This window comes from Triplophysa rosa, linkage group LG18 (assembly GCF_024868665.1).
Source record: "Triplophysa rosa linkage group LG18, Trosa_1v2, whole genome shotgun sequence".
NCBI classification, from domain to species: domain Eukaryota; kingdom Metazoa; phylum Chordata; class Actinopteri; order Cypriniformes; family Nemacheilidae; genus Triplophysa; species Triplophysa rosa.
In genome coordinates this window covers 22,724,358-22,737,509 of record NC_079907.1, presented here as the reverse complement: position 1 = coordinate 22,737,509, position 13,152 = coordinate 22,724,358, and the positions used below count along the sequence as shown (strand labels likewise).

At 39.9% G+C, this 13,152-nt stretch overlaps 2 protein-coding genes across 3 annotated transcripts; both read left to right on the top strand.

Annotated features, from left to right (window-relative positions):
• The first annotated feature begins 254 nt into the window (after positions 1-254).
• Positions 255-2,697, top strand: LOC130569261 (translational activator of cytochrome c oxidase 1). 2 transcript variants are annotated; one of them, XM_057358792.1, is made up of 6 exons: positions 255-336; positions 555-802; positions 1,033-1,139; positions 1,496-1,626; positions 1,778-1,940; positions 2,253-2,697. In XM_057358792.1, the coding sequence occupies exons 2-6, from the start codon at positions 568-570 to the stop codon at positions 2,460-2,462; spliced, it is 846 nt and encodes a 281-aa protein (XP_057214775.1). In that variant the 5' UTR covers positions 255-336; positions 555-567; the 3' UTR covers positions 2,463-2,697. The 2 variants fall into 2 exon arrangements, with proteins under 2 accessions (XP_057214775.1, XP_057214774.1); XM_057358791.1 differs by having other exon boundaries at positions 261-369.
• Positions 2,698-3,676: 979 nt separating this feature from the next.
• kcnh6b (potassium voltage-gated channel, subfamily H (eag-related), member 6b) lies at positions 3,677-12,482 on the top strand. Its single transcript, XM_057358068.1, is given in 13 exon segments — positions 3,677-3,764; positions 5,563-5,759; positions 6,406-6,831; positions 6,945-7,341; positions 8,960-9,159; positions 9,248-9,500; positions 9,574-9,767; positions 9,882-9,978; positions 10,409-10,651; positions 10,881-11,012; positions 11,015-11,030; positions 11,377-11,566; positions 11,939-12,482. Coding segments are annotated over 13 exon segments (2,613 nt in total). The 5' UTR covers positions 3,677-3,748; the 3' UTR covers positions 12,191-12,482.
• Positions 12,483-13,152: the final 670 nt, after the last annotated feature.

Genomic DNA, 13,152 nt, shown 5'->3' with positions numbered 1-13,152 from the left:
CACGATAATAATAAAAAACAGATTTTTGTTATTTTACGATTTTAAATGGTTAAACTCTGCTTTGCTTCGCTTAAATTTGGTGTTTGACTTTTTCGTATCATTGTTATTATGTTACATTCCATCGTAATTAAGATGATGAACAAATGCTTTCCCTGTTTATATTTATATTTTGATCTGAAATAAGTAAATAAATAACCTCGCTACAATCGAATGGCTCTAGCGCATTGAACTTTTATTTTGACATAAGTTCGTTCACAGGAAATGACGCTGGTGGTGTTGCGGACTGCGAGGCTCTTTGGTGGTGAATCGCCGCCACTAAACCGGCGAACAATTATGGTGAAGTTCAACATTAACTTATAGTACAATTTCGTAAGTAACACGCACTGATTATAATAAATTATGGTTGTAAATAGTGTTGTTTTAAAGCCTTAAAATGACCTTGTCGCACCACTGAATGCATGGAGCTAAAGGAAAGACAGCATGACTTTTTGACGTTTAACTAAAGTCATCCGTGTTGGTCACTTATATGCATCCACGTGTTGTTGTCTGTTTAGTGAGCGAAGGACAATGTTAGGAGAGATGATGCTGAGAGCTGTCACACAGACAGTGCGATTGTCTCTAGTGGTTCACCGACGCTTTCGGTGTCCAGTCCTGCACACATGCAGATGGCTGCACTCGAACCCTGCGCTCTGGGCAGGACACAACAAATGGTCCAAGGTAAAGGATATTAAAATACCTAAAGATGCTGCTCGAGCCCGGATGATTGCCAAATTCACCCTGATGATCAGGATCGCAGTCAGAGGTGAATGCAAGCGGCAGTCAATAAATATCAAGAAGACTGACGTCGATATTGAAACCATTTTGTAGATGCGAACACCGATACAACATAGGTGCATATACACCTAGACACAATGCATGAAATACACTTGTACATGGTACCTTAGGGTTCCATGTTATTACCGTGGTATATGAATTTGGTAGTCCTCCATCAAGGTGTGTATGATGTGCATGAGATTGCTTTCATGTTTTCAGAGGGAGGATCTAATCCAGAATTTAATGTCGCCTTGGCACAGCTTTTGGAACAGTGTCGGAACAAGAATCTACCGAAAGCCACCGTAGACGGAGCAATAAAAGGAGCTGTAAGAAAAATGTTAAATACATCTGCTACTATTTAAACATTGCTGCCGGTCAAATGTACATGCGTGGATTTGTGCCTTTCATAAATAAGAAATGAAATATAAAACATTCAGCATCTAATGATTTACTGTCAGGTCACCATAAGCCTTTTTTACAGCACTTTGCATGAGAAGTACTGCGATTCTTTATGCCCTGTTCTTGTTCATACACAGCATTGTTGCATAATTATACATTACTACATAATGTTTTATGTACTTTGTGGAGCTTGAGAGCCATGGTCACTATAAACGGTTGTGCGTTTGAATTTTTAAAAGTTTCTCCAGTATTATAACCCCTTTTTCTGCCTTTGCTTTTGCAGAAGTCAAAGCCAGGATTGCAGCATCTTTATGAGGCCACAGGCCCCGGCGGCTGCACGTTACTTATCGAGGTTTTGACTGACAATAACACACGATCCCATCAAGAAATAAAACGGATCATGACAAAACATGGGTTAGTACTGATGAGTCCTCTCCTGGAAACGAAACATAATATATCATTTGACTTAAAGGTCTATATAAATGTATTATCTGTACACACAAAGGCTGTGTTACTTCTACATGGTTTCAAACTCAATCTCCTGCTTTTATCGGCTCGTCCACAGTGGGGCTCTGTGTGAAGGGGCACGCCGTAACTTTGACAGGAAAGGCTTTGTGGCAGCATCCAGAGATGAAATCACGGACGAGAAGGCTCTAGAACTGGCCATTGAGGCAGGAGCTGAAGATGTACAGGAGACTGAGGATGAGGAGGAGAGACCTGTACTACAGGTGTGAAAAACAGATGTTAGAATTGTATTCCCTCGTCTCCCTTTTGGTTAATGTGTCGGAATTTGATGTGTATGGTGAGACATCCAAAGTCAAAGCTATTATTTAAAAACTACATTTAAAACAGTTTTATACGTCCAATTTTAATTATTCCCTTTAACTTGTTTCCTACATCATCATCAAACCCAGCTTTATGACATTATTATTGCCAGTAATTAAAGCTTGGTGTAGAACCTCTGTGTGTGTTATTTTGAGTTGTTCCATCTAATGTTGAGTATAATAATGACGTGACAATAATTGTCCTCTCCCTTTCAGTTTATTTGTGATACGGCGTCGATGAAGGCTGTGCGGAGCGCTCTAGACACTCTGGGGGTTCACACACTTTCAGCTGGTCTGGAGTTTGTTTCTCACACCCCGTCTCTCTTGAATCGGGCTCAGCTGGAGACGGCCTCTTCTCTGCTGGAGGCTCTCAATGACTGTCCAGATGTGGTCCGAGTGTGGGATAACATTCAGGCACAGAGTTAGCACTCACAATAAGTGAGGTGATTGACACACAGTACAGAAAAATGCACAGACTGATGATAGACCCGTATGCTTCATGGATTGGAAATATACTTGCTCAGTTTGATTGTTTGATGGTGAATGGATGATGTCTTAATGCAGTCTGACAATATACTTTTATCATTGCGTGAATAAAGAAGTTTTACTCGTGCATGTGGATGTCAGGCAGGATTGTGAACATTTAATAAAATCACGTTTTAAATCAACCACACTGTAATTCATTTTTTTTTTTGAAGTTGTATAAATGTGGATAACAGGTTATCAAAGGAAAGTCGAATCAATAAACCTGCTTGTTAATAAAGTTTATAAAACATAACCAGAATTAAAAAAAGAAATGTTAGAAATGGATAGAAATGTTCTTTTGTTCTGGAGGCTAAATCTATTTGATTGAATAGGTTATCTAACATTTAATATTCTTTTATAATATTTGAATCAAGGCCTCCCTAGATGGGTTTTTATAATGACATAATTTATACAGTAGCTTATAGTTTTTTTTAATTTTGCGCAAAATGTACAGCTGCTTTTGTATTTATAATTAACGGTCATAATTGTTTTGATTTATCAATTCAATTGCATTTTTATTTAAGTGATTCAGTTGAATTAATTGACATCATTGAATGATACATCGTGTTTTGATGAGGCTAGAAAAAAAGGGTAAAAAAGTAAATTTCTCACACTTAGAACCGTAAAATCCTGAAAAAAAACATAAACTGTATGAGATTGTAAATTCTTCAATCTCTAAACATGTCAGATTGAACATCTGTATGGCTAATACAGACCATTCATCTATGTGAAGTCGGATCAATTTTAATGATCAAGGCCGTTTCCTGTTTTTTCTTTTTGTCATAGAAATCTAATGAATCATCATTGGATCAATGTAAAGCCCATCAAGGCCCTTCACTTCAGATTATTTCTAATGTGAACATTGATTCCTTGGAGACCAAAACGGAGTCTTTTCTCATTTACGGAACTCTAAGCTGAAAACTGGACTCTGCATTCAGGAGTGTATTTTCATCTGTAGTTTGTTTTGACTTGTGAATATGTTTGGTGTGATGTTTTTATTGACTGGTTTCAGAGTCACACAGGGCTTTGGCCACGTGAGGTTAGTTTGTCAATGTTCCAGGCTTGGTAACAAGGGGACAACTCTGTGCGTTTGCAGACAGCTGGATTTGCAGACATTTGGATCATGTACCGCATGAAGCTGGGTTTGTAACAGATTCCCCTCACGGGTAATTCATGAGAACAGAACCATGCAGCACTTCTATGGTAAGAGCAGGTTAATTATCTAACATATACTGGTGTGCCGTTCGGGACACTGGAGTGACATCCAGCCTGGAGCCAAAGCAGTGGGTTTTTCTGGACTGGATGTTTCTGATGTTCATATGAAAGCTAATTCCCTGAATGTCTATATGTTATTCAACTTTTTTTTGCATGACAGAGTAACGCTATCTGGGTTACAAATAAACTATTGCTTTTCATTTTGCATTTGGAAGCCAAGCTCCAGAACAAATGCAATCAAAATGTAAAAATGTAGTCACAACAAATGGTGCTTGGAGAATATATAGAATATATTTTTTAACCTTGCATGTTGTGTTCTTACCTCTTAAGACAATACAGCAGGGTTGGGGAGTAACTGATTACACTGTCTGTTGCATAAATCTGTCTATTGCTAAATTTGTTTAATCTACATAGCCTATAAATAATATAACGTTTATAATGTGTTGTGTTAATCGACATTAATAGTCATGATTACAATATCAAAGTCAATAATCAACAATAATAATTTCATTTTATTCTTGCAGCCCTCTCTAATAAGTTCCTGTTTTTTTACTGTATATTCTTCTTTGAGCCACCTCACGACTATTCTGATGCTGCTTTGCTTCTGTGTAAATGAAAAAACTTAAATAATTTTCCTTCTCTGATTTACATTTAGTCATTTAGCAGACCAAAGTGACTTACAAAGTAGGGGGAAACAATAGAAGCAATATGTGCAACAAAAGAACAACAATGCATAGGTGCAGTAAAACTGGTCTCAGTCAGCCTTTCACAGTATACCAAGCTAAGAAAATCATTTTTTTCATATGTTAAATCACACATGATTTATTTTACATATGGGACCCTAAAGTAATCCAAAAGCAATCGGACTACATTACTTTTATATTGTGACACTTAGATTACTGTAACTGATAACATTTTTATTATTGTAACTGTACCGGAATACATTTTAAAAGTAACACTCCCAACCCTGCAATACAGACCGTTGATTACCAAAGAAAACCATTTGGCTGTACTTTACATTATGTGCACTTACCCAACAAAATACTGATAGTTACTTGATATGGGTTAGGATTAGGGTCAGGGTCACACAGTTGAGTAAATATTTCATTATATCTTTTCATGTGACAACACTGAAGAAATGACACTTTGCTACAATGTAAAGTAGTGAGTGTACAGCTTGTATAACAGTGTAAATGTGCTGTCCCCTCAAAATAACTCAACACACGGCCATTCATGTCTAAATAAAACAATTTATTTAAATAAAACAACTGTTTTATGTTCTATGAAGAGGCATCCCTTCTCCCTTTGTTGGGTATAAATGCTTCAGGTTTGTACAATTTAATTCCACAAAGTTTGTTGTCCCCCCAAAACTGTGTTCTTTTTTGTCACATCCATAACGCATGTTTATTTCCCTTAAAAAAAACTTGTGCATAGACTGATATGTTTAAGTTTAAACTCTATCAACAAGGGTTTAGTAAAACATAAAGAAATGGTTAAGTATATTGGTGACAAATACATTCTCTGAGTGTTTTTATGTCACATCCCTAACGCTGCAATTGCCCATGTGTAGTGTGGGTGTATTATCTTTAAAGAAACAATGCACTGTGTGAAAGTGGAAACCTTAACTGATTTTACACAACCATTTTTAGAGTGTAATAAAGAATTCCATTTTAAAACGCTTAGTAAAAGCGTTTTAAAAATAATAAAAAATTATTTTAATTTTGTAAATAATAATTAGTACCTACTCTAATTCATTCTAATGAATCTCTTATCTCCTTCTGTCAAGATTTGAAGTCCAGTCTGTGGAACTCCACCTCCAGATCTGAGCAGATACAGTGCAACGCTTTCAACCGCTTCCCGTCATTCAATCTAAACCTCCGTCGTCCTGGACGCTCCAACCACACCACACCGGCCAACAACATTGAGCTTGTCACCCCAAAGGTCAAAGAATGCACTCAAAATGTCACAGAAAAAGTTACACAGGTAGGATGACAGAGGCTTTCAAAGCCAAGATCAGAGTAAAGGCACATTACAGATGACCACCAATATGTTTACATCATTGTTTTAACTTTCTAGTTGTTGTCTGGATAATGTGGCACATGGATAATAATGTGGCCAAACCCGTTCGTGGAAAGATCATTAGGAGAGCGAAATGAAGCGTCAGTGCGAGAGAAATGGCCCGTTGCCATGGCGAAAATCAATAACCCCTGTGGCCCCTGGTCCAAAATGTTGAAATAGCATCATTGTGTTTGTGGATTAAGGGAAACGCTGAGGCGGCCTGTTTGTTCTCACTTTCTTCTGGTGTCAATGACATATAAGACAAGTTTATCAGCCAATCAAAATCTGCTTAGATTTGCTAGAGCCGTCCATACATCTGCATTGCAAAGACCGAAGGAAAATATGATTGCTCAGAGAATTCTCTTAAATGACCTCAAAGACTCCAATAAGTGTCAGATTTGTCTCGGTTCCTCATAAAAATGGAAGACAACTGTAAAGATACAGCAAACATATCAACATTAATGTTATCCATAAAACCCATTCCGACACATCTCTTCAATAATACAGCATTGACTTAACATCTGATTTGGGTGGTTTTGATCAGATTTTCATGCGTTTGATTCTTGCACAGGTACTGTCTCTAGGTGCCGATGTTTTGCCTGAGTACAAGCTCCAAGCTCCAGACATTCATAAGTGGATCGTGTTGCACTACAGTCCCTTCAAAGCCATGTGGGACTGGATCATTCTTCTGCTAGTGCTCTACACAGCCATCTTCACACCCTACTCAGCCGCCTTCCTCCTCAATGAGCCGGAAGAAGGGAGGAGACCCCCGTGTGGTTTCGCTTGTAACCCTCTCAATTTAGTAGACGTGATAGTGGACGTTCTGTTCATCATAGACATCCTGATCAATTTCAGGACCACGTACGTAAATCGCAACGATGAAGTGGTGACCCATCCCAAACGCATCGCCGTCCACTATATTAAAGGCTGGTTTCTCATCGACATGGTGGCCGCTGTTCCTTTTGACATGCTCATCTTCAGATCTGGGTCAGATGAGGTATATTAGCTTGAGATGGCACAATCTATTATTAAATGTTTTTTATCTTTCTAAAAGAGTAAAGGCATCTGTTTGTCAGAATGACATTCAAACCTTTGTCATTCGTTCTGCAGACGACAGCCACTATCATTGGCCTGCTGAAGACAGCCCGGCTGCTGCGATTGGTCCGTGTGGCCCGGAAATTGGATCGATACTCTGAGTATGGAGCTGCAGTTTTATTCTTGCTCATGTGTACCTTTGTGCTTATCGCTCATTGGCTGGCCTGTATCTTGTACGCCATTGGCCACGTGGAGAGGCCTTACATGAAGACGGGTTGGTTGGATAATCTGGCCGATCAGCTGGGAAAGCATTATAATGACAGTGATGCCAGCTCCGGACCCTCCACTCAGGATAAATACATCTCCGCGCTCTATTTCACCTTCAGCAGTCTCACCAGTGTCGGATTTGGGAACCTCTCTCCTAACACCAACTCTGAGAAGATTTTCTCTATCTGCGTCATGCTCATTGGCTGTAAGTTACTCTAAAGACAACCAAGAGAGTAGCTTAAAGGAAACGTTCTCCCCGAAACCGTTTATTGGTCCGATCCCACACAACTTTCTTTTGTGGACCGTAAAAATGTTTTGCAGAAAAATATCCAACAGGATGACACTTTGATAACCTGAGGATGTGAGAACATTCTGAAACCTCGTATGTCCAAATTCGCTGTTTCTCAGGAAATGGAAGTGGAACACTTTTTGAATAAATAAATACATTGTCTTTTTAGTACTTTATATGGATTAGATATTTACCAACCCCAGTGACAAACAAAGGTGCAGTAATAATAATGATTTATGGCAAAAAAACAAACACAAAATAGATTATGGAGATACGAGTTTTCAGAAGGAAAAGATAACATGACAGCATTTGAATATATTTTTAACACACATCTGGGATGGGATGGCATGAGAATGAGTAAATTATGAATTTTCATTTTTGGGTAAACTATGCATTTCATTCTAAAAAGATTCTACAATGTGTAAAAATTGTACCTCTAAAACTAGGGATGTAACGATTCACCGTGAGCCGGTGGAAAATCGATTATAATATGAGACGATTCAAGCCGGTTGAGATGTTATTTGAATCGCAATAAATGTCTTGAATAGCAAGGGCCGCTGTGTAAAAAAGAGTCCAAGAAAAGCACAGACAAAGTCTTAGTTTGTTCTTTAAAGAAACTTTTGCATAGAGCTCCGGAGGTTGATGTCTAGCAATCTGAACTCTTGAGCTATTTTGGCAGGCTATCAGGAGAGCGCTAGAGCGGCTGTAGCATTGGTATTGACACAGTGGTCAAACAATCATTTAAAACCAGGCTGTTTAGACCTTACAAATAGAACTATTTTAACATGGTGGACAGCTGCGGTGCGCCAGGATGCCAGAACAGGCGGGGGAAAGCAATGGGCAAATCATTTTATCATATTCCTAAGGAACCCGGATCCCCGATTAAATGGTTAATTGCAATAAAACGTGCTGACCAACACATGCCCCCCGCTATCTCTTCCTCTCTGTGGTTATGCTGCCAAAACCTAAACAAGACACATGAGAGCAGCACTTGCCTAGTCCAGCTGTGCAATGGCAGTGGGCTCCTAACATAACCCCATTGTGTCTGACCACCACCCATGGCTTCAATGGAGGGTCATTTAGTTTTTTGGTCATGTTTAACCTGCACGATCAGTGATCTTACAAACAAGGACAGCTAGGGTCGATTACGTTAGCTAACACAGTTGACTTACCCTTCCAATGACGACAAAGTAGGTTAAAGCCAGCAGACTCCAAAAACATCCATTTTGACCATTCCAGGGGCCTCATGTATCAACGCTGCGTACGCACAAAAACTTTGCGTATACGCCAGCTTTCACGCTCACGGTCGGATGTACTAACAGTGAAATTAACGTGAGAATGGTTTTTCGTTTCTAATTTGTCACAACTCATTTTGTAAAATGAAACCGGGAAAGAATCGTATCGTGAGATTAGTACCGTGAACCGCATCGCACCGTGAATCGTTCCATCCCTACCTAAACCATGTAGACTGACTTCTCTCATTGTCTGACAAAAGTTTCACTCTTTAATTTCTCTCATTGTCTTCTTACATTAGCCCTCATGTATGCCAGCATATTTGGGAATGTCTCAGCAATAATTCAGAGGCTTTATTCGGGAACGGCGCGCTATCATACGCAGTTGCTCCGAGTTAAAGAGTTCATCCGCTTCCATCGGATACCTGGAGATCTGAGACAGAGACTGGAGGAATATTTCCAGCGTGCGTGGTCCTACACAAACGGCATTGATATGAATGCAGTAAGCTTTAAGACACTTTTCAAATGTCAGTATATCAGTATATTAGTATGGTACCCCGAAAGCCGAACATGTTTTTATGTACTAACAGGTCTTGAGAGGTTTTCCAGAATGTTTGCAAGCTGACATTTGCCTGCATCTCAAGCGCAGTCTTCTGCAGAACTGCAGAGTGTTTCGCGGGGCAAGTAAAGCGTGTCTCAGAGCTCTCGCCAAGCACTTTAAAACCACCCACTACCCACCTGGAGACACCCTCTATCACCACGGCGATATGCTCAAAGCCCTCCACTTCATCTCTCGTGGAAGCATTCAGGTGTCACGTCATAACATAGTGCTTGCCATACTGGGTGAGAAAAACGCGAAACACTTAAACACAGGTACGTTTATAAGATTTATTGAGACAAATGTTTCGTTGTATAGGAAAGAATGATATATTTGGCGAGCCCATAAACCTGTGGGCGGACCCTGGTCACTGCAATGCCGATGTTACGGCGCTCACCTACTGTGACCTTCACAGTATCCGAAGAGATGACCTCCTGGAGGTGCTGGACATGTATCCAGCCTTTGGCGAGAGCTTCTGGAGGAACCTAGAAATCACATTCAACCTACGAGACGTGCGTAAACCTCAAACACAGCCCTTGATTCTTGAGTATAAAACAGGTTACAGAACAGATGAGTGAACCTGAGCCACTGAATGTCTTCAACTGTCATGTCATCAGGCTGATCAGATGATCCAAATGCTGCCCAGTGAAAACTCAGCTCGCGGTTACCATGCAAACCGGGTACGACACCGCAAAAACTCGCTGGACAGGCGCAACAGGCCAGGTGAGTAAAGCACTCCCAAATACAGAAATTTGCTTTGTTTCCACCTCGGGAGGCTCATCAGTCTGGATCCTGCCTCCCAGACGTCAGATGACCCAACACATCAAAGATGACACAGGCTCCAGACTATAAAATGATTCCTCATTTTTAATTGAACTTTTTCCAATTTGTTGGTGTTTTATGTGCGTTTTAGATTGTTGCTTTGCAATAGTGTAAACAGGGAAAAGCACTATACAAATAAATGTGAATTGAATTGAAATACAGCACACAAACAGGCCCTTGGATACGCAAAGAATTTTGGGTGAAATGAATGAAGCGGCTAAAAAAACAACAAAACGTACAAGTCACAAGTTCTTTCAGAGAGATACGTGCAGAGAAAGGTGCATATTTTTTGTCCCCTAACTCATATTATGAGTTTATGTTGCTTCTTAAGATGGAATGGATCAGAGCGACCCCTCTGGGATGTGTTGGACACTGGGTCATCATCATATACCAGTCACTCATGCGCACTGGGAGGAGATGTGCAGCTGCGGTAGCTCCAGGTCCAGTCTTAACAGTGAGCTGTGCTCCTCTGAAGCCGAACATCTGGACTTTCCCTCTCCTGCGGTCAGACTCATACCACCATGCGATGCTTCTGGGGTCAGCGCAGTGTCTGGCATGGACAGGGTGCACTTTGGTGGGTAAACAATTATTTAGGAGAATATACAGTGAGGATGCTCATAGAGTTGCTTAGATATTTAGATGTACTTATGGTCGAACTGGTTAAACTGGTCAGCTGACCCCTGCTGGTAGATGCTGGGACTCCACCGTTAGGAGTGTAGCACCAAATCAAAGTAAAATCTCTCACACTGGCACTTATTATTGTTTTGAATTGAATTATTGTTTGATTTTCTTCCTAACACAAGCCCATCCGTCCGGGTTGTATCATTGCTGGCTTGATCATCAGTCAGCTCAATATCCTGAAGAGTCTCGACACATCTCTTGTGTTCCTCTTTGTTCAGATCATCAACACAGCGAACTTGAGTCCAGACTGGAGCTCCGAGTCAGCTTAACAGGTTTGACGTGGTACTTGAAGAGACACTTCACCCAAAATCTAAAATCATTTACTCACCCTCACGTCATTTAAAACCTGTATATGACTCATTCCTCTGTGGAACACAAAAGAAGATATTTAGAAAACATGTTAATACAATGGAAGTCAAAAGGGCAGTGTTGTTGGGTTACCAGCATTCTTCAAAATGTCTTCTTTTGTGTTCCGCAGAAGAAAGAAAAACAAATGATGAAAATAATTTTGTGAAGAACTGGCCCTTTAAGGCCCCAAAATGTATTTTTATTTATAGCGTTTTCATAAATGTATTTATTCATGTAATATAATTCAGCTTTCTGTTGCATCTCTTCCAGACTTGAGACAAGAATGACAGCAGACATCAATGTGATCCTCCAGCTCCTTCGGCGACAAATTCCCTCCGTGCGTCCAGCGTACAGTCACACTCCTGACCCCGCCACGCTGTATGGAAGCAGTACACCAGTACTTCACACTTTGTACCCTATGTCAAACATTCAACTAGACTGTAGAACCACCACCATACAGGTAAACACCTTCTACAGCACTGAGCCAGGTATGAAGGAATAGTTCTGATGTAAACATCGGTGAGCATCACAGTAGATCAAGATTCAAAATGGACAACAGCTCTGAAAAGTACATTTAAAGGGACAGTTCACCCAAAAAGAAATGTCATACAAAACACGTCATACACTATTATTTAGTCTGAATCGGATTTCAGAGGTTCAGCGGACTCACTCAGACAAAAGTGTTGTATGACTTTAGAAGATTTTGAGGTTCTATGGACTATTATTGTTCTTTTATGGTCCTTTTAAAGATTGATTTATAGACCCTTTAAAGATAAATGCATTCATTTTCTTTGCTTGGTACCCAATTCATTTGAATGCACTGTTTTCACAGACTCCAGCCCAGCCAGACTCCATCTTCAGGTCAAACTCTCAGGGTTCTCTGTCCAGTGGTATTCACATGGGAGCTGCATCAGATGACTGTTTACCTGCCAAACTAGAAAGCAAACCCATGGCAGCCCCGAGTCTTCAGCCTAACATAAGCGGTGCATCCCTCCGGTTTCTTTCTTTGCCTGTCAGCCTGGACACTTCACACCCGAAAGGAATTCAAAAACACACGTCTGACCCTGCCTTACCGGTCAGCTGAAACCCTCAACACACCATTTACAGTCATCTGCAGAAAGAAGCAATAGTGGAGCCTGACATGAGATCATCTGGATATAAAGCATTAAAGGACAGAATCCAAAAAGCATGGAAGGCGTCTCAACGTTAAGATCTGGAAATTCAGTCATCAACTAATCATTCCGTCACGCCTTGAGAGTCAGAGAAAACAACGAGAGATAAACACAGAACGAATAACCTTTCGAAAGACTTCAATGAACTCATGTACTTCTGCACACGAGCCTGTATCATTACACAAACTACAACAAGTACGCGATAAAGATGGTGTATGCACTGTATTTACAACAATCCAATTTATTTCTACACTTACAATAATCGATGTGTTCAAAATGTCTTCCCTATCCAAGGTTCCGTATTAGGATACTCATTTATTTACTTGGAAAAATAAACAAACCCGAGAAATATTTACTGTATTAAGAGGTGTGTCAAACGAATGAACTTCCTTATCAAAACACACATCTAAAAACAGAGATATTTTATAATTTTGCTATCTGAGGTAACTTTAGCAAATTAGCATACGTTTAATGATCAATGATACATTCAAAATTACAGCTATACTTTCTAATATGGCCGACAAGAAAACTGATTTGCGTGTCAGGAAGTTTGTCGATAATCCACACGTCTCGCTGGATGTTGCATCATAAGACAAGTAATGTGCAAAATGAAGGACAGGAAAAGCCTAAACGATTTTCATATTAGAAAAGTGGAGCCAGTAGCTTGTTTTAATTTTGATTAACGTGACACAACAACACAAAACAACTACTGTTATGAATTTTTCTTGTGTCAGAATAAAATATTAACTGTCCTGATTTATGGCACTGAATTGAAATTGAAATCAGTGCTGCATATAACATGACTTCACTGGTCTTACTATAGCATTTGTAAACACAGTTGAAGTGTCATAAAATGACTCTCTAGTTGCATGAT